The 22815-nt window shown below is 44.3% G+C and overlaps 2 protein-coding genes across 6 annotated transcripts; both read right to left on the reverse strand.

Moving 5' to 3' along the window:
• Positions 1-1557: 1557 nt before the first annotated feature.
• On the reverse strand, positions 1558-10220 carry LOC143335371 (germ cell-specific gene 1-like protein). 2 transcript variants are annotated; one of them, XR_013078413.1, is made up of 8 exons: positions 10031-10220; positions 7579-8624; positions 5956-6150; positions 4036-4095; positions 3721-3879; positions 3492-3603; positions 2126-3276; positions 1558-1925 (listed from the first exon to the last, which is right to left on the reverse strand). XR_013078413.1 is itself a non-coding variant. In XM_076754755.1 (7 exons), the coding sequence occupies exons 2-7, from the start codon at positions 7772-7774 to the stop codon at positions 2589-2591; spliced, it is 1410 nt and encodes a 469-aa protein (XP_076610870.1). In that variant the 5' UTR covers positions 7775-8624; positions 10031-10220; the 3' UTR covers positions 1558-2588. The 2 variants fall into 2 exon arrangements, 1 of the variants encoding a protein (XP_076610870.1); XM_076754755.1 differs by having other exon boundaries at positions 1558-3276.
• Positions 10221-12580: 2360 nt separating this feature from the next.
• Positions 12581-22634, reverse strand: epn1b (epsin 1b). Of its 4 annotated transcripts, none has more exons than XM_076753906.1 (10): positions 22494-22634; positions 21785-21929; positions 21576-21682; positions 20864-21019; positions 19880-20008; positions 19348-19468; positions 18790-18965; positions 16940-18188; positions 16117-16263; positions 12581-15643 (listed from the first exon to the last, which is right to left on the reverse strand). In XM_076753906.1, the coding sequence occupies exons 3-10, from the start codon at positions 21642-21644 to the stop codon at positions 15396-15398; spliced, it is 2295 nt and encodes a 764-aa protein (XP_076610021.1). In that variant the 5' UTR covers positions 21645-21682; positions 21785-21929; positions 22494-22634; the 3' UTR covers positions 12581-15395. The 4 variants fall into 4 exon arrangements, with proteins under 4 accessions (XP_076610021.1, XP_076610025.1, XP_076610024.1 ...); XM_076753910.1 differs by having other exon boundaries at positions 12581-15686; XM_076753909.1 differs by lacking the exon at positions 22494-22634 and having other exon boundaries at positions 16940-17953; positions 17984-18188; positions 21785-21921.
• Positions 22635-22815: the final 181 nt, after the last annotated feature.

Raw genomic sequence — 22815 nt, forward strand, 5'->3', positions numbered from 1 at the left:
GTGTGTGGAGGCGCTGACAGTGACCATCCTAACATGCTGTTCATCAGGTAATGTTTAGCATATTTACCATCTTACACACAGTCCACATGAACACAGGTGAGTTTTGGCCTTTTGTCAAACACACAAACACAGTTTTAGGTCACTGAAAACCTTCTAACTTCTCCTTTAAAAAGCCTCTTGGATCAGCTGAAAGTGCATCGTCACAAAGCTGAAAACGGGCTGTTTTTCTGAGCTCGTCACACTTTTTAGCTCAACCTGCTTCACACAGGTGTGAATGACGCAGGTCCACATGCGATCAACCCACTTTCTGATCCCTTTATACAGCGTAAGACTGCTGTCACAGGTTAATCTCTAATTGTCTGCACTGTACTTTCATTTTTAGCAAACAGCAGAGAAATTACATTTAAAAACTGTTGTCCACAGGATAATCCACATACCCCACAGCTCTGATTGTGAGCAATTCTCCCTGTTTACAGTGTAGCCTGTGGATTATCCAGAACCAGGACACTCGTGAACTGAGTAAAATGAGTTGAATCAGGAACGCTCCGCCACAGTCGGCATTTCAGATTCATCCGAAACTGAAATATTTTAGCGTCGGCAAAGACTGTGGTCCTAAAAATAAAAGTTCCTCCCAGACTCTCCAGATGGTCACAGCCGGCCTGTTTCACGTTCTTCAGTGACTCCGAATAAAAGATTAATATTGTTTCATAATGAGAAGACCTACTTTACTTTCTTGCTCCACTTTCTGGGAGACATCTGCAGCATTTTTTTAAAGCACAAATGTTTATTTCATGATGGAGCCAAACAAGTTTCAAAGCGTCTCTTCATGGAGGTTCATCAAAGAGGAAATCAGTTCAGGAGAGTTCCTTTCAAAATAAAACAATCACCTCTTTCTCATGGAGGGATTTCTCTTCCCTCTACACGCTGCGCTTTACTGTATTAAACGAATAAAAAGCATTTAAATTAAACTTGAATGAGTCCGAACTGGGAATCAGACGCTAAGCTTTAACATCCTCAGATCCTCTTCATCGTGTGTGAGCTCATCATAACTTATTTTGTTGCTGCAGTTAGTACACAGTCAGTTTACAGTGAATCAATAAATGAATGAAGTCCTTGGTGTCACATTTTTGAGGGGAAAACTCGTCTGAAAGCACCTCAGTGACGAGAGGCTCATCTTACATAAACTGTTGTATAATTCAACCTTTTAATTTACATTTTTAATTACTTTCCACATACTGCCCAGTGACCCGACAACCCTGTTTATCTCCGCTTCACTGCATATATTATGTCAATCTCTCCCTCTCAGTCTTATTCCCTGACAGGGGAGATTATTGACATAAGCTTCTGTGCAGCATTTGAAAGCATCTGCTTTAATGTCTAAATCTCTCTGTTGCTGTAATCTTTGATTCTCGCTTTTCTTCTTTTCTTTCTTTTGTTGATGAACATAAGCACGCAAATATAAAAAAAAAAAGGAAAAACACACAAACGGTCAGGTCGCTCAGGCCGCGTGCAGACCAGGTGTTTAGGCTGCAGGTAAAATGGAGAGTTAGGAATGAGGTGAAGCTTTAATGCCAACAGATATAAACAAGGAATTTTATAACATGTTGCTCTTTTGGAGCCGATCCCAAAATCTTGTGTATGAAACAGGACCTGAAAGCTGTGGTGAGACATCGTGTTTTTGGGTTGTCCATCCGTCTGTCCATCCCATCCTCAGGACACCTTCAGGGAATTTCTTCTTCTATTGTTTGAGCAAAACTCAAGAATTCATCAGTTAATTGTGACAAAATTTCACACAAACGTCTCACAGGATGAAATGTAGTGATGACATTTGATATCCAAAAGGTCAAAGGTCAGCTTCACTGTGCAGCGTCCATATTTGAATCACTGTCGTCCACCACGAGCTGATTGGCTGAGCTGATGTTGATCTTCCGGTGATTGTCTCTATCAGTCTATCAGCCCTCTGACCTCCTCTGGACAAATAGTCTCTAAGTGAAGACAAAAACTTCAATTTCACCAACAAGTACGCTGAGTACGTTTGACTGAGCTCAGTCCTTCAGCACAGATATGAGTCTGCACAGGCAGATGTGACCTGCAGCTCGACTGATCGGTGGAGGCGAACAACCACATTAACATTAACAAAGCTGCAGTTTTTACTCTTTTCATAGCAGAATGACTTCCTGCTCAAAAGTTTTAAAATATAACAAAACTTAATAATGTAATAAAATATATATAAAACTTGTCTTTGAAGGTAGTTTTAGGTTTTCTGTGCATTTTGACATTTCTCTGACTAAATGTAGTTTTTGATAAGACATCATCAGACAATGCAGTTTGTTTTTATGTATCACCGTACTGGAGGAGATTTAATGTATTCATGCAAACAAAGATTTTAAAAACTGTAAATACCGTCTTATTCCACAGTCGTCATCACAGTTAAATTATTATCACCTCTCAGTCGTCTCTCAACAGTCCTGAAACGCACCGTGCTACTGAAACTGCTACAGGTTTTTGAAGGTGTGCGTTCACGTCCGGGAACATTTCAGATCAGATCTGCTGAGTCGAAGCAGGTTTGTCCTCCGTCCCGCAGCATCTCAGCAGAGTGAGTCCTCTCTGTCCTCGTGCAGAGTGTAATCTATCTCGTCCATCTCCCGTTCGCAGTCTTCACATCCTTCAGCGCCGCATCCCTCCACCACCACCACACCGTGATGGTCCACCAGCCGTCCCCCTGCAACCAAAGCTCCCGCTGCTCCCAAACCCATCCCCCCAACTCCTCCCATTCCTCCCAATCCAACTCCATTTCCTCCAATGCCAAGTCCTCCTACCCCCATTCCTCCAACTCCTACTGCTCCCTTTCCCATTCCTCCCATTCCAACTCCATTTCCTCCAATGCCAACACCTCCGACTCCCATTCCTCCCACTCCAACACCTCCCATTCCCATGCCGACACCTCCCATCCCCCCGACTCCAATTCCTCCTCCACCAACGATCAGCGCTCCCCCAGCGCCACAGGCCAGATGTCCAACAGCTGGTCCAACTCCTCTGGGCCACAGAGGGTCCATGAGCGCCCCCTGTTGGCCGAGCTGAATCAGCTGACTGACGGAGTAAACCCCACCGCCACCGGCTCGGACAACCTCCTCATACGAGGGGGCACGGGCAGCAGCACGAACCTCCTCCAGCCTCACCCGGGCCCGATGCTTCATCTCGATGATGGTCTTGGTGTAGGAGTTGAGCGTGGCCACGGCGGCCGCCATGCAGCAGCTGAACGACAGCCACGCCATGCTGGTGAGCACAGGGAGGACAGATTTGACCTCTGATCAGACCACAGGCTGATACAGCACACCACGAATTCATCCATGTCAAGACGGTTTCTGTTGGTCAAAGGCTCAAACTTACGGGAAAAAATTGCCCTCGCTGCAAGTCTCATAGTTTTAAAGGCTGGTGTGACCGAGCCGTGAGGCAGATCTTTGTGGTGGTTTGAACTGAAACACACTTACGCAAAGGACCATCCGTAGTCCCACGTCTGTGGCCTCCAGTCTTTGGGCCCGATGCTCACAGTCATCTGGAACACGGTGGTGTACATCATGTGTGCGACCATCCCCATCATACCTGCAGAGCAAGAAAGGAGACAGGTGGGCAAGAAGGAATCAGTGTGTGCAGCTCAGTGACGTCCCATCAGTGTCAGGGTGTAAGCTCAAACAAACAAGAGCGACAAAGCGTCCTCACCTGAGAGGACAGTGCACATGGCGGCGAAGGCGTTGATCTTGAGGGCGTTCATCTCCCTCTTGGCACAGAGGCAAATCACTTCCACGCACATCAGCAGGAAGCCCATGGCCAGAAGCCCGATGTACATGAACTCGCTGATGACTGACAGCCAGAGGACGCCTGGAAGCGGGAAAATAACGACAACGACAACGAGGACTTGACAGTAAGTTCGTTTTTAAGATCATATTTGCTGTTCAGTCACGTTTGGCTGTTTTGGGGGGAAAAACAGGAACACAGATTGTGTTTTCTGCATTTCCTGGTTTGGTTTGCACCGACCTTGCGTTTCTCCTGGAGTCAACTCAATGAAGCTGCGACACTTTTCTTCCTGATCTTCACCTGGAAGAACAACCACAGATGGAGTTATGGAGAGTGTAGAGAAACACTTCATTTCTGTCTTTAATTTCAGGGGATTAAGTCAAAGTGTGTGTTGGCCTCGTAGCCTCTGTCGTCAGTGTGCATTCTGCACTATGTAGCTTCAGAATGAGTCAATGCTGAATGCTGAGAATCGACATCTGTAATCATCATAAATCCTGAAAACGTAATAGAAAGAGCTGCTTTAAGCCCAGCAGTTCGCCTTCCTGTGGGAGGAAACATTTAAACAGCTGAACTTTGCTTTGAGCTGCTGACCATCGACCAATCACAGCGTCTCTCAGCGGATGAAGGCATGCCAGTGGATGCTTTTTGTCATCTAATTTTCAGCGAAGCTTCGTCTTCTCTGCGTATCTCACCTGCCGTTCAGTAACGACACTGATAAGATATTCAGACTGTTTCTCCGCCGCCTCTGAACCAGTGACAGACAGCTGACTGTTAATTCTGCGGCTGCAATAATCCAGACTTGTGCAAATTATCCTGCTTAGCGAGGATTGAAGAGAGGCTTAACTGTAAATCATCTATGTTGACTAAAACACTTTCTTATTGGCAGCAACAATAGTTACAGGGGAACAAAACATTTTTGTAATCCTTTTATTTAAACATGAAAATCACTGAGGATGGCCCCCGTTTACAATGACGCTGATGAAATATGAAAAAATAAGAATAAGTATATGAAGAGTAGAGACACAGTGAACTAACAGCAGATCGATCAGTGAAAACTCGAATCATTAGAGCACCAAAAGCAGCACAGATGTGATGATGAGGGACTTATAGATATACAAATACATCAGTTAATCAGTAATGATAAACCTCAGAGCAGAATGATAAACAGCATCCAAAGGCTTCAGAGTAGAGACGTAAAGCACAGGAAACAGAAAGGAAACAGTTTTTGTGTTGTAGTTTGTTGTCTGTGTGATGTTTAAATGTGTTTATGTTGTGTATCTCCATTATCTGCAGCGGTAGAGAACAACATAAAGTCAGTTTTATGTGCATTTAAAACAAGTTTAAGATGACTAAGTGCTGAATTTTAATTTTTCCACAGAAGTTTTTGATCAACACACTTAAAGTGTTAAATCTTGTGTTAACAGAAAGTCACTATAGATAACTGATTTGATGTATAAAATATAAACACAGCAGTATTCAGTGACATTATTCAAGTACTGCGCTTCAGAGGTACTTGTACTTTATTTGAGAGTTTTAATTTGATGCTACTTTAAACATTTCAGATTGTAATATTCGACATCTTACTCCACTACATTAAACTGTCAGATATAGCTTCTAGTTAGATTACAGAATAAGATTATACATTAAAAAAACATAGAAAATATATTTGAATTAGTAGATTAAAACAGAGGCTTCTCACATTTTTGGCCTGTGTTTCCTGTCTGAGCAGTTTAAGTTTATTACTCCATTAATCATCTCATGACCCCCAAAATTAGCCTTGTGACCCTTTGAGGGGCCTGAACCAGCAAACACCAGTGAAGCGCCGTTCACACAATCAATAATCTAATATGTAATAATCATAACATTTCAGTCACAGCTGCAGAATGAGCAGCTTTGATACATTTGCTGATAACACTTGTGTACTTTTGAATGCTATTTTTACATCACTGTAACAAAAAATCAGTTCTGTCTGACTGCTGATCTGCTGCTAACAGATTTAGCATTCATAGTTTCGTCCATGCGTCTCCTTCGTGTCGGGGGGAGTGATTAGTGAGGCGATGGGGGAGATTTAGAGCCACCGTCTTGAAGCTTTGGGCACAAACTCAGCTGTTTAACCTTTAGGCTTCGGTCATAGTTCATGTTTTCTGCTGCATCACAAACCTTCGTTGTGCTTCTCACAGGAGAGCCAGAAGCCGGTGTGGAAGTAGCGCAGCATGTACTTGTCCTCGCCCGTCTCCCAGATGTAATGGACGGCGTTGGCCAGCTGCTTCCTCTTTATCCTGGCCAGCTCCTCCTTCTGCAGCGGGGACAGCGTCACGTTGGAGACCGGGTTCCTGGGGTCCGGGGTGGGGGCCTCTGGGTGAAGGATGGCACACAAAGAGTAATAGGAATGGGTAAAGATAAGAGGTTTAAAGAGAGGAAGAGCGGACTCTGGAGTACATGCGTGCAGAGGTAAAGAGAGCAGAGGTGCAGAAACAACAGGAAAGAGACGTGTTTTCCTCAACATTACAATTTGGGATCCTAATTTAAAGCCCCCGTGCCAAGAAACCGACATAAATCCTGGAAGGGGTCTCCTGTGGGTCACGGTGCGTAACACAATCCAGCCCTGAAACACTGTTCTTTAGGTAATCTGTCATTTTCTGTGTCGTGAAAATTGAATACTACATGGAAACAAACAGGCTTAGCGCTGGAAGATAAGACAGCGGGTGAGCGAATCCAGATAACATGCAGCCGCAGATACAAAGTTCTGAGATTAGCAACAAAGCCGGGATTACGTGAATCTCTGCCGGTCAAGTGTAAAATACTGCAATATTGGGTGCAAGACAAATATTGTGGATGCCATAAAATCCTGCTGCAAGTCAGTATTTAAGAAGTACTTCTGGAAATATTCATATATTCTTACATTATCAATATGTTCCCAATACGACAGATATTCTCAGAGGTGAAATATCAACACTTTTCATGGTGAATAATGACGACAGGCCTTCACATACAGAACCAAACATGCAGTAACTGTACATATCTATATTCTACATGTGTCTAAAATTTAAAAGTTTTGCATTTATGCAGCTTTTCTTACAGCAGGTTTGTTTAAAAGATGATGATTTTAGCCTCGACCCCCTTTTTTTTAAAGGATGAAATAAAAAGATAAAGTCGAACAATGGATCTGAGCTGGCTGCTTAAACAGGTGATCGGACCATTTCGGCTTATTTCCTGGTGAAAACCTAAAAAGATCAGATTTCTATCCACAGTGACATTAATCATCCAAATGTGCTGCTGGGAAAGTCAGTCAGTGTAGTTCAGAAAGGGCCTAAATTTATCTGCTTTACCATGAAAAAACAGTAATTAAACTAACGTGATGAGGCTTTTGGGTTGTTGTTATGCACCAATTAAAAGCTGATTTAGAGCCACAGACATATTTATTATGTTAGTAAATGTGTTCACTTTCATTTTTTGGTATAAATGCTGAGAAATCAACCTCAATGAAAATGCACAGTTTTAATGTGAAGCAGCTGCTGATTCCATGTTAGAACATGAACTCTGAAAAGCTGCTGAAGCAGTTTAGATGCTGGATGTCTAAAAATCTTTATCTTTTCTTCTAAATTCAGCCCAGTTTTAACTGAAGTTGCAGGTTTCTATCTCTCTAAATCCATGCCTGTTCGGTTTGGTCAGCACCTGGTTGATTACTTCACAGTGTAGAGACAAACATCTGCATGTGTGCACCAGGGCTAACCATGCTAACCGTGCTAACATCAGTATTTCACTTCCCCTTCCCGCCCTCACCTGTCGTGTACGGCTGGCTGTTGTTCTGCCCGCAGTTCTTCATCTTGACAGGTGACAGGCAGAGAGGCTTCACCACCTTGTGCGTTCCCTCGCACCAATAGGAGGTGCAGAAAGCCGAGACGGACAGGGTGAGAGCCAATGAGGTGAGGGAAAGAGACAGCAGGGAGCGGTTACGTCTGGACATGTTCTCCAACATGGTGGCCGTTCCTCTAGAAGAACCCCAGCGAGAAATGAGACGGGTACGAGCAAAGAGAGCGCTGCGGCCCGACGGCCAGGTGAGCGAGGATCAGAGGAGGGAGGCGGCTTCCGTCAACACACTGATGAGCCCAGATGAAGTAAAATGAGCTGGGTGTGGCGGGTTGCTGTGGTGAGACTGATTGGTGGAGGATGGTGGAAGGGAAAGTGAGAGGAAGCAGGGAAAAGGGATTAGGGATGTTTGAGAAGTGGAACAAAGGTCAGAGGGGAATCTGAAAAGAGGTCGGGTGCAGAGATGGAGGGAGGGCGGGGTTCGAGGAAGGAGATGGGTCGATGAGCGGAGGTCAGAGGACAGGGGAGTGGAGGAAGATGAAGCGCGGGGATTTAATCACTCCCAGCCAGTACGGAAGGAGACAGATGTGCAGGCCAGAGGTTGAGGAGGAACCCTCCAGAAAGCAGTTCTCCAGATTGAAATTAAACTGGTTTCTTCTCCTCGTTACGGCACGAGCCAAGCGAGACGTGCGACTCCACGCATTTCCTCTCACCGAGCTCCACCCCATGTTCCCGCCGCCATCACCTCTCGCATCCTTCTCTGACGGTTCGCCCTCGGATGAAGATAAACGTCTAAATCTTATCCCGGGGATTTGAAACTAATCGGTCCGGCTCTCAGGGCACATCCCGCTCCTCAACCTGTTCCTCCACCTCGCCGGGAGGGATTGAGCTGGCAGGGGAGTGATTAGTCCTGTATCTCAGGCCTACCTCATGGCCTGGTAATCTGTGGTAATCTTGCAGGGTTAGGTGGATGAGATTAAGTCAACTGACTCTCATGATGTCTTTGTCTGGACGACCACCTAAAAGTAAAGACGGGAGACAGAGGCAAACATCTGGATGAAGAGCAGTTTGGAACAGCTGAGTCATGTTAGCTGTCTGTGATGTTTAACAGCACGTCTGCATCATTTCGATCGACTCAAAGTGCTCAAATGTGACACAAAGTGGATTTTTACACCTCAGGTCAATTTTCTTTCCTTCCTTCTTTCTTTGGAGTAACACACTGACTGTGTTCAGCTCTGTGTGCTGCCAAAACCTACACTCAATGCAGTGCCTGAATGCATCGTGTGTGGACAGGTGGAGCACTGATGCTGCTGCTGCTCTGCTAACGAGCTGCTCATCCTACACCTGCTGTGCAGAAACGGTGGAAAACACAACCGTAAACTGCAGGTTCTCAGCTCTTGTTGCATCTCGCTCCTCTATTTCCCATCATCTGTCCCCTATTGCTACCTCACAAGGCATAAAATTCCTCCCCAAAAATGTCAAAGTTGGTCCTGAAAGTGTGAAGCTGATCACACTTCTGCATGCTTTGCTGCACCTGTAACCACAGACGTCTTGGAGCACACCTGTACGTCACTGCAGTCGAACCACAGCAGGTCAACAGAAACAAGATTTTGATGAGGCCATAAGACAAATTAATACATATCATGTACAGACAACTGAATGAACCAATGAAGGCTGTTTTTATGCAGTTTAACATGACGTTCGTCAATGGCGTAATTCAAACCCGTTAACATGCAGCTTTCTTAGCTTTAAAGCAGCAAAAATCATCTGATTCCACACCGTCTGGCAGAGTCTCTCACTCTCTGCTTTAGCTTGTTCCAGGTGTTACGCTGCACCATGTTGGACACACTTCCCCCAAATTCAGCCTGACACTCTTCACAAACGCTCAGCTGTCGACTTATAAATGAAGTTCAGTGGGTTTGAACAATGATTGGCAGCTTGGCTTCATAATGACTGATGAGATTTAAGATGTGTGACCAGGTGACGCCCCCTCTGTGACATGCACATCCCTTTAATCAACTGGAGCTGTATTGAGGGTGTGAGGCTGTAATCCATACGGGACACTGACTTTGACCGACTGTACACGCAGAGGTAACGTCTCCACACACCTGTTCATGCCATCAACAGCTGAGGCTCACAGATTAAACAAACCAGCTCTGAGACGTGAACTCGGTCCATCCCGGCGAACAGAACGTTATTTTTAGTGATTTCAGAATGGAGTTTGGTGCGTAAATGCTGATTACAAACAAACAGCACAGATTCACAGTTCAGACTCTGAGCTGTTCAAACCAGAAAACATCATTGAAGGTTTTTCTCTGCGTCGTCTCATCACGACGAGCTGAACCTTCCCTCATGTCGGCTGCCCGGTCAGAAAAATCCAGCTCAACTTTCCATCAAATAAAAGTGGAAAAGCAGCTTGACTCACCGTGTTTGGACGCCGGCAGAGACTCGTTTTTCTCACCTCTCCCCCAACATCCTTCACCTTCCTCTGCGCTCCATCGTCACTCGTCTTGGGTGAGTTTCTGTCAGAAACCCACCCAGATTTCACTCTAATCCCCACAAGTCCATCTGCTGCTTTCCCTCCCCTTTGCTCTCTATACCGTCTCCACTCATCCATCCCCGCTCTCTGCCTCTGTCTCTGGATTTCTTCATCTCTCCTCCTCTCGCTCCTGACCCCCCTGACCTCTGCTCCTATACTGATTAATGTGACCGTATGGTATGGAGCAGCTTATGCCGGGATGAGTGTGTCAGTGTCGGGGTCTCACGGTCGGTGCCGCTCTCTAAACTGCGACCTTTCTTAACACGAAGCAGTCCAGCTGAGCAGCACATACGCAGCTGCAGGCTTTAGGAAATCACTTGAAACTCTTTGGTGTGAATCTCTGATTGGAAATCCAGGAACAGCACGTTTGGCACAGTTTGTCCTTCATGTAATTCAATTCTTTGATGTTTTTGCACTCGTTTCCTTGCAGCTGATTTTTGTGTCATGTGAATCCTTTTTGCATCTTTTTACAGTTTGATTTTCAAGCAACAAACTGCAGCGCTGCTTTATTTCATTATATTCTTCTACTACAGGTCTAACAGAAGTTTGCTGCATTGGAAATGTAATTTAAGTATAGTACTTTTACTTTTTGAGGTTAATTTAAAGTATATTTGGCGTTTTCTGTTTAAAAATCACACTTGTAAATTGATGTCATTAAGTTGCTTAAACATATTAAAAATGAATGTACTAATTCTGCTACTACTATTATCATGTCTGCAAGAGTGAGGACTCAAATGCAGCAGTCAGACATGGAGACAGAGGTGGAGCAAGATCAGTTAAAGAATGCGCAACAGGTGATTACAGACAGGTGGCGGGTAAAGCTGGACGGACGCAGACACAAACAGGTAAGCGACAGGTACCAAACGAACTGAGCTAACACTCAAACTGACGGACTCGTCACCACGTGGCATAAAGGAGGATTCAACAAGTACTGCAGAGCGGGCTGGAGCTGATATGCCGCCGCCCACAGATGAGTCTCGATTGGAGATTGAAGTCAGGTGAGTTCAGGAGGTGAGCAGGTGAGCTGCTACCTGCAGAACACACCTGCACAATCAACAGGGAGAAACAGACAAGACACAAGTTAAAAAGGAGAAAGGGGAGAGCAGGCGACGCCATATTTCAAAGTACTTATAAAAGTGTACTTTACTGAGTGTATTTTTAAAAAGTCTACTAAATTACAAATACTTTTAATAGTAATAAAGTGTACTTGTGAAAAGTATACTTCTTTTCGAGTCCTTTGCAATACACTTTTAGCATGATTACTCAAAGAGTACTTAAATGGCACTTCATTTGAAGTCTAATGAAGTATATTTCCCACACATTGGTGATATAATACAATTGTACTGCGAGTGCGTACTCATGAGTCGCTGGTGCACTTCAGTCACTTAAAGTTTGTAAAGCTTAAAGTTTGCATGTTATTTACACTTCAAGTATATTCAAGTGGTACTCAAGGACTAACTGAGTACACTTCAGTGTACTTGAAGGCCACACGATTTGCAGCCGTTATTCTGCAGTGAAGAAGAACGTTCCGGTTTGTGTCATGTGATCTGGTGTCCCAGTGTGACACACGCTGACTGACCGTCAAATCCCCAATGTCCCCCCGTCTGTTTCTGGACTCTAAGCTCCCTCCTCATGAATGGGGAGGCTCAGCTCCGGCTGAACAGTCAATCCCACATTTCCTCCTCGACAAATTCTGTAATGGCCTGAACTGACTCCACTCCCCCGACTCTCCCAAATTAAACTGGGGACACAGTGAAGGAAGAAATCAATGAATGAAAGTGCAATCAACTGTGAAGTACAAAGCTCTTTTACTTTGAATAATAATATTGTTTCATAAATTTTTTCCCATCAAAAAGCTAAAAATTAACTCCTTAGAAATGTTTAAAAAGCACATTTACTTCCCTCTGAAAAAATCCCGAATCGTTCCAGAAGTTGAACTACAGGATATCAGAAGTCCGTCCTCGGTGTTTGTGCACTGACGGCTTCATGACTCCACGTCACACTTGTTGCTTATTGGACCTCAACTGGCTTTAAAAACATGTGTTTTAAGGGCATCATTCTGCAAAGTGAAGGTTGAACTTTCAAGCGAAATAACAACAAACAAAATCCATTTTTGAGCAAAAAAACACTGAAAAACTTTAATACAGAAGTAGAATTTACTTCCTTTTATTCTCAATGATTTTAATGCTGGAAATGCTTAAAGATCAAACGTTAATGTGTCCTAATTTATCTTGCTGTCAGTATGCAGATCACAGCCCAGCACGAGGCGTTTCACAGGCCTGTCTGTGAGCGTGTCGCCCTCTTGTGGTGACAGTGGGAAGTTTTTAATGACAAAGCTGAACTCAAAAAAATTCCCCAAAAAGCAGCCAAAGATCCAGTTTAGAAAATGAGATTAAGAGCATCTGTTACAGAAAATCAGATCTAAAAGACGCAGTCTTCACTTACTGATTCATTTTATTTCTCAAATGTACTGTATACCATCACAGTTTACAACACAGCTTGAATTTAAATACACAGCAAAATAAATTCATTTCATACAAAATTAAATTTGAGGAGTAACGATAATCGTGTAATGAACTCGTTTTTCAACCTCGGCTGTAACTCCTTGAAGCTGAACTGTCCCCCCGTCAGGTTTTCCACCAGAGTTCACGTTTAAAGGAGTCAGAAAACATGAAGGACGTGCACAGACGCATGAAACACAAAGAGAGCCAGCGATCCAAAACCGAGCGGCCTCTGACAAATCCTGCTGCTCCTGTGTGTTTTCAAGGTGGCCGCGATTTGCTGAACTGGGATGTTTTCTCATCTCATAAACTACGATTAATCCGGAGCTGTGCATGTTTTCTGAGTCAGAACATATCGTCTGCAGGAAGCTGCATCGAGAGGCAGAAACGGTAAAGTGAAGCCGTTACATGTGTACATGTGGATGTGGCTGTTCGCAGGCGTGTGCTGAAATACTTCATTAATCACTCACACACTCACACACACACACACACAGAGGAGGATCCACTCAGACAGCATGCACATTAAAGAGGTTGATATGTTCAAATTCGGTTTTTATTTAGCCGACACTGCAGCTAAACATACAATAATACATCTGTGAGTCTGTCTAATGCCAGGAGATACAGACAGCGAAGACATTTTCAACTACACAATGAACCCAGAACGACTACGGATCTAAACAGGGATGAGAAAGCCACCATCGGTTACTGACGTGATTGATAATGCAGTCTGATCAGAGCTTGACGTCACGTGTGATCGATACCATCGGGTGAGCCTGCGTGATGGCGACACCGCCACCAAAGTTCACCTGAACTCACCTTTGTTGCTGCATTGTTGCATCAATAAATAATCGAGCAGTAAATCAATCAATAAATAGATCAATAAATAGTTACTCATGATTGTAACACTCTAATATACAGTATATCTCAAGGTTTATCTGTGATTACTTCCACTATTTACATCAGCACGACACGCACACACACACGTACACGCACACACACTGTGCCTCGTACAAACACTCCACAGAGACGTTTTCTCACATCAGTTCGGTTGATGTTTTCAGGTCCGTCACAGATTCAAACGACGCTCAAAGACACAGTAACTCTGCAGTGTTTCCACACTCAGGTGCTCCCTGCTGCTCAGATTGTGCATGAAGAAGAACAAGACTGGCTCCTCCGGCAGATTCACACATGTGCTGTGTGTGTGGTTCTCACACTGCAGACTCTTAAAACATACGAATGTGTAGAGGGAGGCGAGTGTAAGCTGAGGAGGGGTTTACTTAAATGATCAGACATGTGGTTTTGCATGTTTCAGCCCGTCTGCGACTACTACTGTCCACTTCCCAAAAGTAAAGGCTGCCACTGATTTCAGTCAAACTGGTGCTGCTTCACAGCTGATTCAGTCTCATCAAGAGTTTGGAAACTTTTCTTTTTTGGTGCAACAACATTCGGACCTCTTGGCTTTGAGAGTCGGCTGCTCAAACGAACCTTTGATGCAGGAAGTGGTCGGATTCACAGAATCGTTTTCACGCTAATGTTAGCTTATTGTTTGTCTCAGTTGTGTTATTTGCTTCCTTCACAGTTGCTGTCTGCAAACTGAGACTTGATGATCATCAAGGGAAATTCACAACACGATGACACGAGTAACTGAAACAAGTGGCTGCCGGACGGTACAGAGGACAAAATCTAAATTCCTGCATCTCTTTGGAAGCATATAGAGGGCTGAAACGTGTAAAACTACACAGTGTGTTCATTTAATACATATATCTGATGGATTACATGTCAAGCTGTCAGAGCAGGAATGGATTGTTGTTTTTGCTGCCTGAGAGCGACGGCGGCTGGACGGGGACTCCACCCCCGGCCTGTGGAGCAGATCCTCCCAAGCAACCCCCTCCTGCTTGAAGATTCCCTCCAAAGAAACTGGACTGACCTCTTCCTGCTCCCAGTACGAAGGGGTCTGCCAAAGGCCGCACCATTCCAGCTCCTCCACAGGGGAGGTTCATGTTAAATCCCACTTGAGGACTCCCTCCCACAGAAACAGATGGTACCATTCCAGTTCCTGAATATGGAGGAGCCACCTGATGCATGTTTAAACCAGGATGAGACACTCCCATGGTGCTGGACGGAAGCTGAAATCTGGGAGTTTCACTGGAAAGATTAACGGCGCCAAAGGATGGACGGAGGGTGGAACCGAAAGGGGTGCAGTATGAGGCTGACGTTTCAGGAGGGGGCACCCCTGCTCTGACCACAGGGCCACCAAATGTCATGCCCCCGGCTTTAAGAGCGCCTGGGAAATCAGGAGGAGTAAGAGGAGGATGGAGGGATGAGGGCAAGGAGGGAGCGGTACACAGTTTGAAGTATTCCAGCAAAGAGAAAATGCACCAAAGCAGAGAAAAGGGTGAGAGAAGTTAATATCTGCTGGTTAATATACGCTAGTCTCTAAAGTACACTTCAGTAGGTCACTGCTCACACACACACACACACACACGCACAACATCTATACACCACAGCGAGACCACGGGGGAGGGACGGTTAGCCAAAACACATCATCACAACAAGCTTTTCCACACAAACCTATAGTAAATATCTATTTGTCAGTCATACTGTCTCCCCCTCTCTCTGTCCGTCTCTGTGGACTGAAGACTTCAGCCGAACAGCAGTGGAATGCATTTGAAACCATCACCGGGGAATTATTGATTATTAGCATGTTAGTGATTTTCCAGTCTTTGAGGTTGATCATGCATCCATCCGAATCAAGCGCAGCACAAATAATTCCACAAGAAGCCTTCGTCAAAAACGGCATTTTTCTCCCAGAGTGAAGCGTTTTTTCTGTCCTTACCAGTCGCTCGTGTGTGGGCGGCGAGCGTGTTGACGAGGGGGAGCTGTTTGGCTTTGGGGTTAGAAGAAAAGAGATCGTCCAGGTCAACAAGCGACGCCCCCGCGGAGCCCAGAAACGAAGCAGTCTGTCTCTGCGTGTCCTTTTCCTGCACTGTTCGCTGTCCTGCAATAAAATAAAGGTCCAGTTCTACTCTAAAAGGTGTTTTCTTTTGGGGACAGGTCAGGGAGGAAGAGAGAGCAAAGCGGAGAGAAGTTTAATTGATTATGACCGTTAGCCAACTGCTGACCGATGGGAGGATGGAGGTGAAACAGAAGACAATGGTCACACATGCAAATGACCATTAAGTGGAGACGACAAATGGGTAAAGTCACGCATAAACACAAACAGGAAACAGAGACACAGGCACACAAACAGTTAAGGTGTTAGTCGCCATTCTCAGCTGAGCTCTGAGCCAGCTGGCAAAGACTGTTATCGATTAAAAACAAGCAGAAAATTTCAGCAGACTGTTCAGAATAAAGATTACATTGATTTAATCAGAGCAAGGAATTTTATTGCAGACAATGAGGGTTTGATCTTATGAATAATGGATGGATCGCAGAAATTTGCATTCAGACAGAGCGGAAAGTGCCACTTACCTGTCCCATTGCTAGGTGCGCTGCTTGGTGCACCCCAGGGATCACCTTTTTTAGACGCTCCGTCTCCAAAGGGGTCACCAGATGGGGAGGAGTCTGAGGGCGGAGCAGGTGAACCCCATGCATCATCTGTGCTAACAGGAGCTGCAGCTGGACAGGGAACCATAAAGAGAAGTCAAATACTTCAGTCTAATGGCTTTCTGTAAAAGATGAGGTTCACTTATGATTGTTTTCCAGAGCTTTCGCCCACATAACACGGCCGTCTTCAGCAACTGGAACTCAGGTATCATCATGCTACCTAAGAAAGAAACTTTGGTCCTAAATGTACGTAATAAATGGTTGTATATGGGGGAAGTTGTAAGCCCCTACTTGTCCACTGACTCCTGGTCAATGACTTTGAGCTCTTTCCAGTCGGTGCTATGGCTGGTTTTGATGTTCACAGACAGCTCATGTCTGCTTCTGGTACCCTTTCTACCTCTTACTCAGGGTCTTTGCCATTTCACCAATGAAGTGTTCACAACACGATTCGCTCATGACACCTTCAAGACTCCAACAGCCCAACCCTGTCATAAAGTCCCATTGGGATGATTCTGGTGACACAGGGGTTACAACCCCCTAATATGTGACCACTTGTTATCATGTGACTGAAGTTCTGATAACATATGAGCAAGTTCCATTTGCTTAAGACGGCCATGGTATACATAGGAAGCTCTGGAAAAAAGGCTACTAAGTAGACTTTGACTTTAGTGTATTTTATCAGATGAATGTTTTCCCAAGTTTTAAGAATCAGTCCTCATACTCAAGCATTTATTGGTTTGTTTCTTACCTGGGGCTCCCCATGGGTCATTGTCTGGTTTGGATGCATCCCCAAATGCATCAGAATTATCAACAGGTGAGGAGGCGCTTGTCCCATCCCCCCAAGGATCTCCACCCTTTGTTTCATTTGGAGCAGATGGCGCCCCCCAAGGATCTGACCCGGTGGCAGGTGGAGAGCTTGCAGGAGCTCCCCATGCATCTGCACTGCCTTGGGGAGAGCTCACTGGAGGGGCATTGAAGGGATCTGAGGCATCATCTTTTGGTGGGCTTGATGGCACTGCGAATGGGTCCTCTTTAGGGGGTGTTGTTGGTGCAGCGAAAGGATCTTCTTTCGTAGGCTTGGATGGCGCAGAGAAAGGATCCTCTTTAGGGGGTGTTGTTGGTGCAGCGAAAGGATCTTCTTTTGTAGGTTTGGATGCTTCAGAGAAAGGATCCTCTTTCGGGGGTGTTGTGGAGGCAGTGAAGGGGTCGTCTTTAGTTGATGCTGGTGCTGCAAATGGATCTTCTTTAGGGGTTGTTGATGCTGGTGCAGTGAAGGGGTCATCTTTTGGGGTACTGAATGGGTCGTCTTTTGGGGCATTAAAAGGATCATCTTTTGGGGTGTTGAATGGGTCGTCTTTTTGAGCACTGAAAGGATCATCTTTTGGGGCATTAAATGGGTCATCTTTTGGGGTGTTAAAAGGATCATCTTTCGGAGCACTGAATGGATCATCTTTTGGAGCATTAAACGGATCATCTTTCGGAGCATTAAACGGATCATCTTTCGGAGCATTGAATGGATCATCTTTGGGTGCATTGAATGGATCATTGTTAGACGAACTGAAGGGATCTGGTTTGTCTTTTGGAGCAGCAAATGGATCTGCCTCACCTTTGGGTGCACTGAAGGGGTCTGAACTATCTTTTGGTGCTTTGAAAGGGTCATCTTTTGATGCACTAAATGGATCAGCATCTTCTCCATTCTTTGGTGCAGCAAATGGATCTTCATCAGTTTTTGGTGCTGCGAATGGATCTTCATCAGTTTTTGGTGCTGCGAATGGATCTTCATCAGTTTTAGTTGGAGCCCCCCAAGGATCACTGCTGGCTGCTGTGTCAGGTGGTGAAGGTGTGCCCCATGAATCTGTGGCCACTTTAGGTTCTTTGGGGGCTCCCCATGCGTCTACCTTCACCTCCTCCTCCGTCTCTCCTCCCCAAGCATCATCTTTAACGTTGCTGTCTTTGCCTGCATCCTCCCATTTCAGCTCGTCATCAGTCATCTTGGCCTAGAATGTTAAAATTGCACGGTTAGAAAAGTGAACAAAAAACACTGATTAATGGTTTAATTAGTGTTGTAAATAAACCCCTCCTGTTTACATGAGCTCAAACTGATTAAGTCAAGTTTCAGTTGCCACTGGTATTGACAACAGGATTTGGTACTCGCAAGCAACCACACATCTTCCCGGTGTATCAGTTTTGTTTGACCCTTTATGATTTATTGTATATATTGGGTGATAAATCGATCTTATCTATCGAAGAATACAATGATCAAGCAGAAAAAGGTTTAATGTGTCAGTGGACATAGTGAAAGTTGTGAGTATTGAGTTTCCTACCCATCGTTTATATGACAGTCTCTTACAATACCCCTACAAAATAAGCTTCTTTAATAAATATGAAATATAAATATTGAACTGAAGCTGAATGACAAATGAATATACAGGGGGTGGACACAAAAATATGAACCCCTACTCTGTGTAGGTCGATAAACAATGTAATGTTGTGTGTTGTCAAAGGTATGTTGATAGAACTCCATAGTTATTTTTGAGGCTATGGGACATAGTGCTGTCCACTTGCTGTAGCCAAGCACTGTGGTTCCTATACACTTACCCTCCTCTCTGATTCTTTCTTCTCAGCTTCCTGTTTAAGACGCTCCTCTTTGCGGGCAGCAAAGGAAGCAGTCAAGTCGGCCACTGAGGGTATGTTGTCCAAGGATGGCAGCCCTGTGGACCCGGCAACGTAGCATGGCTTATAGTTGGGATCCTTGATGGTGTCCGCAGATGAGGCTGATTAGAGAGGATGGAAAAGGTATTGAAGGGTTAGGATGCTTCACACACATCTTCAACCCAGCAGCACAGAAAATCTATACAATCAGCACAGTTTCAACATTATGACGTCGCAGTGAAGCTGACCTTTGACCTTTTGGCTCTAAAATGTCATCACTTGATCATTTTATCCTATGAGACATTTGTGTGAAATTTTGCTTTAAATAGCATGTGAATTCTTGGGTTTTCTGTGGTGACGGTGACCTTTGACCACCAAAACCTAATGAGTTCATCCTTGAATCCAAGAGGACGCTGGTGCCAAAGGCGTTCTTGAGATATCGAGTTCACCAGAATGGAAAGGACATGAATATTTAGCAGTGACACGTAGGACAGACGGGCTCACCGGCAGAACCTTTGGACGTCTTCTCTCTGGTCTTGACAGCAAAGTCTCTTTCCTCCTTCAGTTTGTCATCGTCCTCCATAAGAACAAGGACAACCTTGGCTTTCTCTCTCACATTTCCACCCTGGAAGACATATACTTAGATTAGATATTGATTTGCCTCTGACCATCTGATGCCTGAAAAAACTAAACCTGAAACGAAATACGAATGGTACAGGTCATGTAAAACAAGACCAAACCAAACTAAGGTCTAAATTTTACCAATAAATAAATCAATAAACTCTGACTTAAGCACTCTGGATCTAGTCAAGTCTGAAAGTGTCAAGCTTTTGATTCTTAGGATCTGTTTGAGACATCAAAGCGAGACTGAATCTGTTTTTACTCTTTAATTGTGAACCTGGCCTTGAGGTTAAAAGCAGTATGCTGATATGGACATTAGAGTGCCAGTAATGGATAACCTCAATGCACAGCATGCAACCTTTAATGGATACTTAAGAGTAGCATGCTTTGGACATTATCAGGAAGCATGTATCACCTGATCTTTGCCATCCTTTTCTACAAAGCGATACTCTGTGAGAGCTTTGACGATGTAGATGTTGTCTTTCATTTTCAGAAGCACGCGGTCGTCCCCGGTCTTTAACAGGTACTCCAGCAGTGTCAGGGACTGGTATGAAAAAGCATGACAACGAATAAAAATGTGAAGCAAAAGTGTACATGACTGAAACAAAAATAAACTGACAATCCAGACAGTTTTTAAGTTTTTTTTGTTTGTTTTCTATAAAATTGTGGATTTCATAGGACAAAGCAAGAATGAAAGGACCAAAACAAAATCTGTGTAAAATGAAATCACAGATTTGTCAGGTAAAGATAAACAATGCACAGGCTTCAAAACACACCATGCCTGTGGTGGACACCTGGGTAACTGATATGACAAGACAAAGTCACATGACGAGTTGTAAGTAGTTATAAGTAATGTAACAAATATGATGGTTGTTAAAGATGTCAGGGACACAGCAGACTGACATTTGGCTCTTTGTCTGGGATTGAGAACAGAGTGTTTGTGTCCGATGATATAAACTCACAAGCAACAAGATTTTAGAAAGATATGTGAACTGGTTTGTTCAAAAAACAGTAATACTGAAATATACTGAAAGTCAGAATAAAAACATGGACATGGACATCCTCAGTGTAGAAGTGTCACAGTTGACTTTCTACTACTACCAGGTAATAAAAAAAAGATAGATTTTCATCGTCTGAGACCAGAAAAATACTTTGAAAAAAGAAAGCTACAAGTGAATTTTTACCTTTTTAGCTTTAATTAATTTTCTTCTCTGACTCATCCACCTGAGACACCCACAGAGGGTCTGACACACCAGGTACCCGTCAGTCTCTTTCCTGTTTCTATATATATCCTGACACTTAAAGGTTGACACAACATCCACAATAATGACAGTGAACCAGCTGCTTGAGCACAGCCTAAACACAAAGCAGGGGGCTTGCTGTGCATTGTCATTGTTACCTTATGGATGTGTCTCCAGTTCTTGTCATCTTTCAGGCGTTTCCAGAGCATCGTCATGATCTCGTTGCAGGCCACCACATTGTAGGTCAGATCGGAGATGTCCGCCATCTGAGAGCTGGATGGGCCCCATGGGTCATTCGACGTCGCCTCTCTTACCTGCAAAAGAAGCAAAGCAAGAAATGTCAGTGTGCAGGAAATATTATGTGGCAGCAGCCAAAAGGTCAGATATGCCAGCTTGTGACAAAAAGACTCATTTAGAAAGTGTGGCATTGGGTACTGCACAGCAAGTCTTCCTTGCCATCATCTCATTTTATCATGTTTACAAAAATGGTAAGCAATCTGCCAAGTATTGACTGATCGTGTTTCATCAGATCAGGATTTAAGCAAGAAACACATCCCCATATTTCCCTGACATTAAAAACCTGGAGGTTATGACTGAACAGTTACAGAAAGTTTCAATGAATGGATTTCAAGGTCCTTCCAAACCACAGAACTGTGAAAGCCATATACGTCATCTATGATGTTCAGTAACAATGTGTATAAAATTAGGGACATCTAGTATCTAATAAAAGCAAAAATGCTCCAAAGATCATTTTAAAAATGCATGTGAAACCAGATTTACAGAAAACAGAAACAAAGCATTTGGGAAATTTAGCTGGAACAATGGGAATATTCACATAGTTCTTCATGCCTTGATTTCAGTTCGTCTCACCTTGACCTCAGCCTCAGAGTAGTTCTGGACCAGGTTCTTCAGCTGTCGGCGGAGCATAGAGGACGTCATGGTGTCTGAGGGGAGGTGGGGAATCAAACCACCGTGATCTGATTCAGAGAAAACTTGTTAACACTGATGAATGCTTACAGAGACCTGAAAAAAGACGGATCCACAGATGTACATAAACAAACACAAACATGCTCAAATACCTTTATAAAGGCTGTCTGTGCTGTCTTAGACTTGTTTTATGTTGCTTGAGTGCAGTTCCTGGATCAGTGAGTGTTCATCCTGCTGGTCTCTCTTCCCCCTGACTGCATTGGTTTGTCTCAGGATGTCAGAAACCAGATCCTACAGCTGCAGGGAAGAACCGGTCAACAAAAAAAAAGAGCTGAGGCATGGGTTGGCACTCAGTGACAATGGAAAGCAGACTATAATGGCTGTGTGACGGCAAAACTAGACCAGAAATGAGCCTCCACCGGTTTGTCATAATCACTGCGACAAACACAGATCCCCGTCTAGCTTAGCTGACTGGCTAAGCTACAAGCTAGGTAGTTAGCCGGAAGCATCCTGGGGTTGGTGTGGGAAAATATACGCTAAAACCTCATTTATTGTGCAGCTGGGTGATTATTCTGAGCCTCATCGACTGTAAACAAACGTTCTTGTCAGTAACGTGTCTGTCAGGAGTCACACGTCGTGTTTTCAGGACCTCGGAGAGCGACTGAAGACGACCAGCTGCCGTCAATATGGCTAACGGTCGAGCGATGTAGTTACAGCAGCAACAAGCAGCTTAAATATCAGACTTCAGCGATAAAATTGAGGCTTATATTTTGAGAGACGGTTGCTGTTATAGATCACGATGTTACTCACTGGTTGCGCGTTATTTTGTGAGCTATATTTGCAGCAAAATGAAGCACTAACCGTGTCACGATCTTCAGGAATCTTCGAGGAGACGACAGGACGGTTTCCGCTTCCGCAGATTTCAGCACCTGCAAACCACGCCCCCTTACGATATAAATAAATATATGTGCGTTTTTTTCCTCACTTAAATACACATATCTGTTAACCTGCGACTCGTCTGTTGTTCTGAATTTGAAAAATAGTTTTCCGGAAGTGGATTTTTATCAATATCAAGCCGTTTCATGACAGTAAAGTACCGTTTATAACGGCTCTAGTGGAAAGGTTAGCTAGTTGGTGAGACTAAGCTCACGCCGTCTAGCGGTTAGCACGTTCAAACCACACA

The sequence above is a fragment of the Chaetodon auriga genome, chromosome 17 (genome assembly GCF_051107435.1).
Source record: "Chaetodon auriga isolate fChaAug3 chromosome 17, fChaAug3.hap1, whole genome shotgun sequence".
NCBI lineage: Eukaryota > Metazoa > Chordata > Actinopteri > Chaetodontiformes > Chaetodontidae > Chaetodon > Chaetodon auriga.

What these genes read in the sequence shown, in the direction of transcription:
- LOC143335371 (XM_076754755.1), bottom strand. Translation starts at nt 7,774, where the DNA reads ATGTTGGAGAACATGTCCAGACGTAACCGCTCCCTGCTGTCTCTTTCC. An exon ending in CTGTGAGAAGCACAACGAAG is followed by an intron (nt 4,096 to 5,955) that starts GTTTGTGATGCA and finishes TTGTTCTTCCAG; the next exon opens with GTGAAGATCAGGAAGAAAAG. An exon ending in CATGTGCACTGTCCTCTCAG is followed by an intron (nt 3,604 to 3,720) that starts GTGAGGACGCTT and finishes CTTGCTCTGCAG; the next exon opens with GTATGATGGGGATGGTCGCA.
- epn1b (XM_076753906.1), bottom strand. Translation starts at nt 21,644, where the DNA reads ATGACGTCCTCTATGCTCCGCCGACAGCTGAAGAACCTGGTCCAGAAC. An exon ending in TGACCCATGGGGAGCCCCAG is followed by an intron (nt 16,264 to 16,939) that starts GTAAGAAACAAA and finishes TTCCCTGTCCAG; the next exon opens with CTGCAGCTCCTGTTAGCACA. An exon ending in CGCACCTAGCAATGGGACAG is followed by an intron (nt 15,644 to 16,116) that starts GTAAGTGGCACT and finishes ATTTTATTGCAG; the next exon opens with GACAGCGAACAGTGCAGGAA.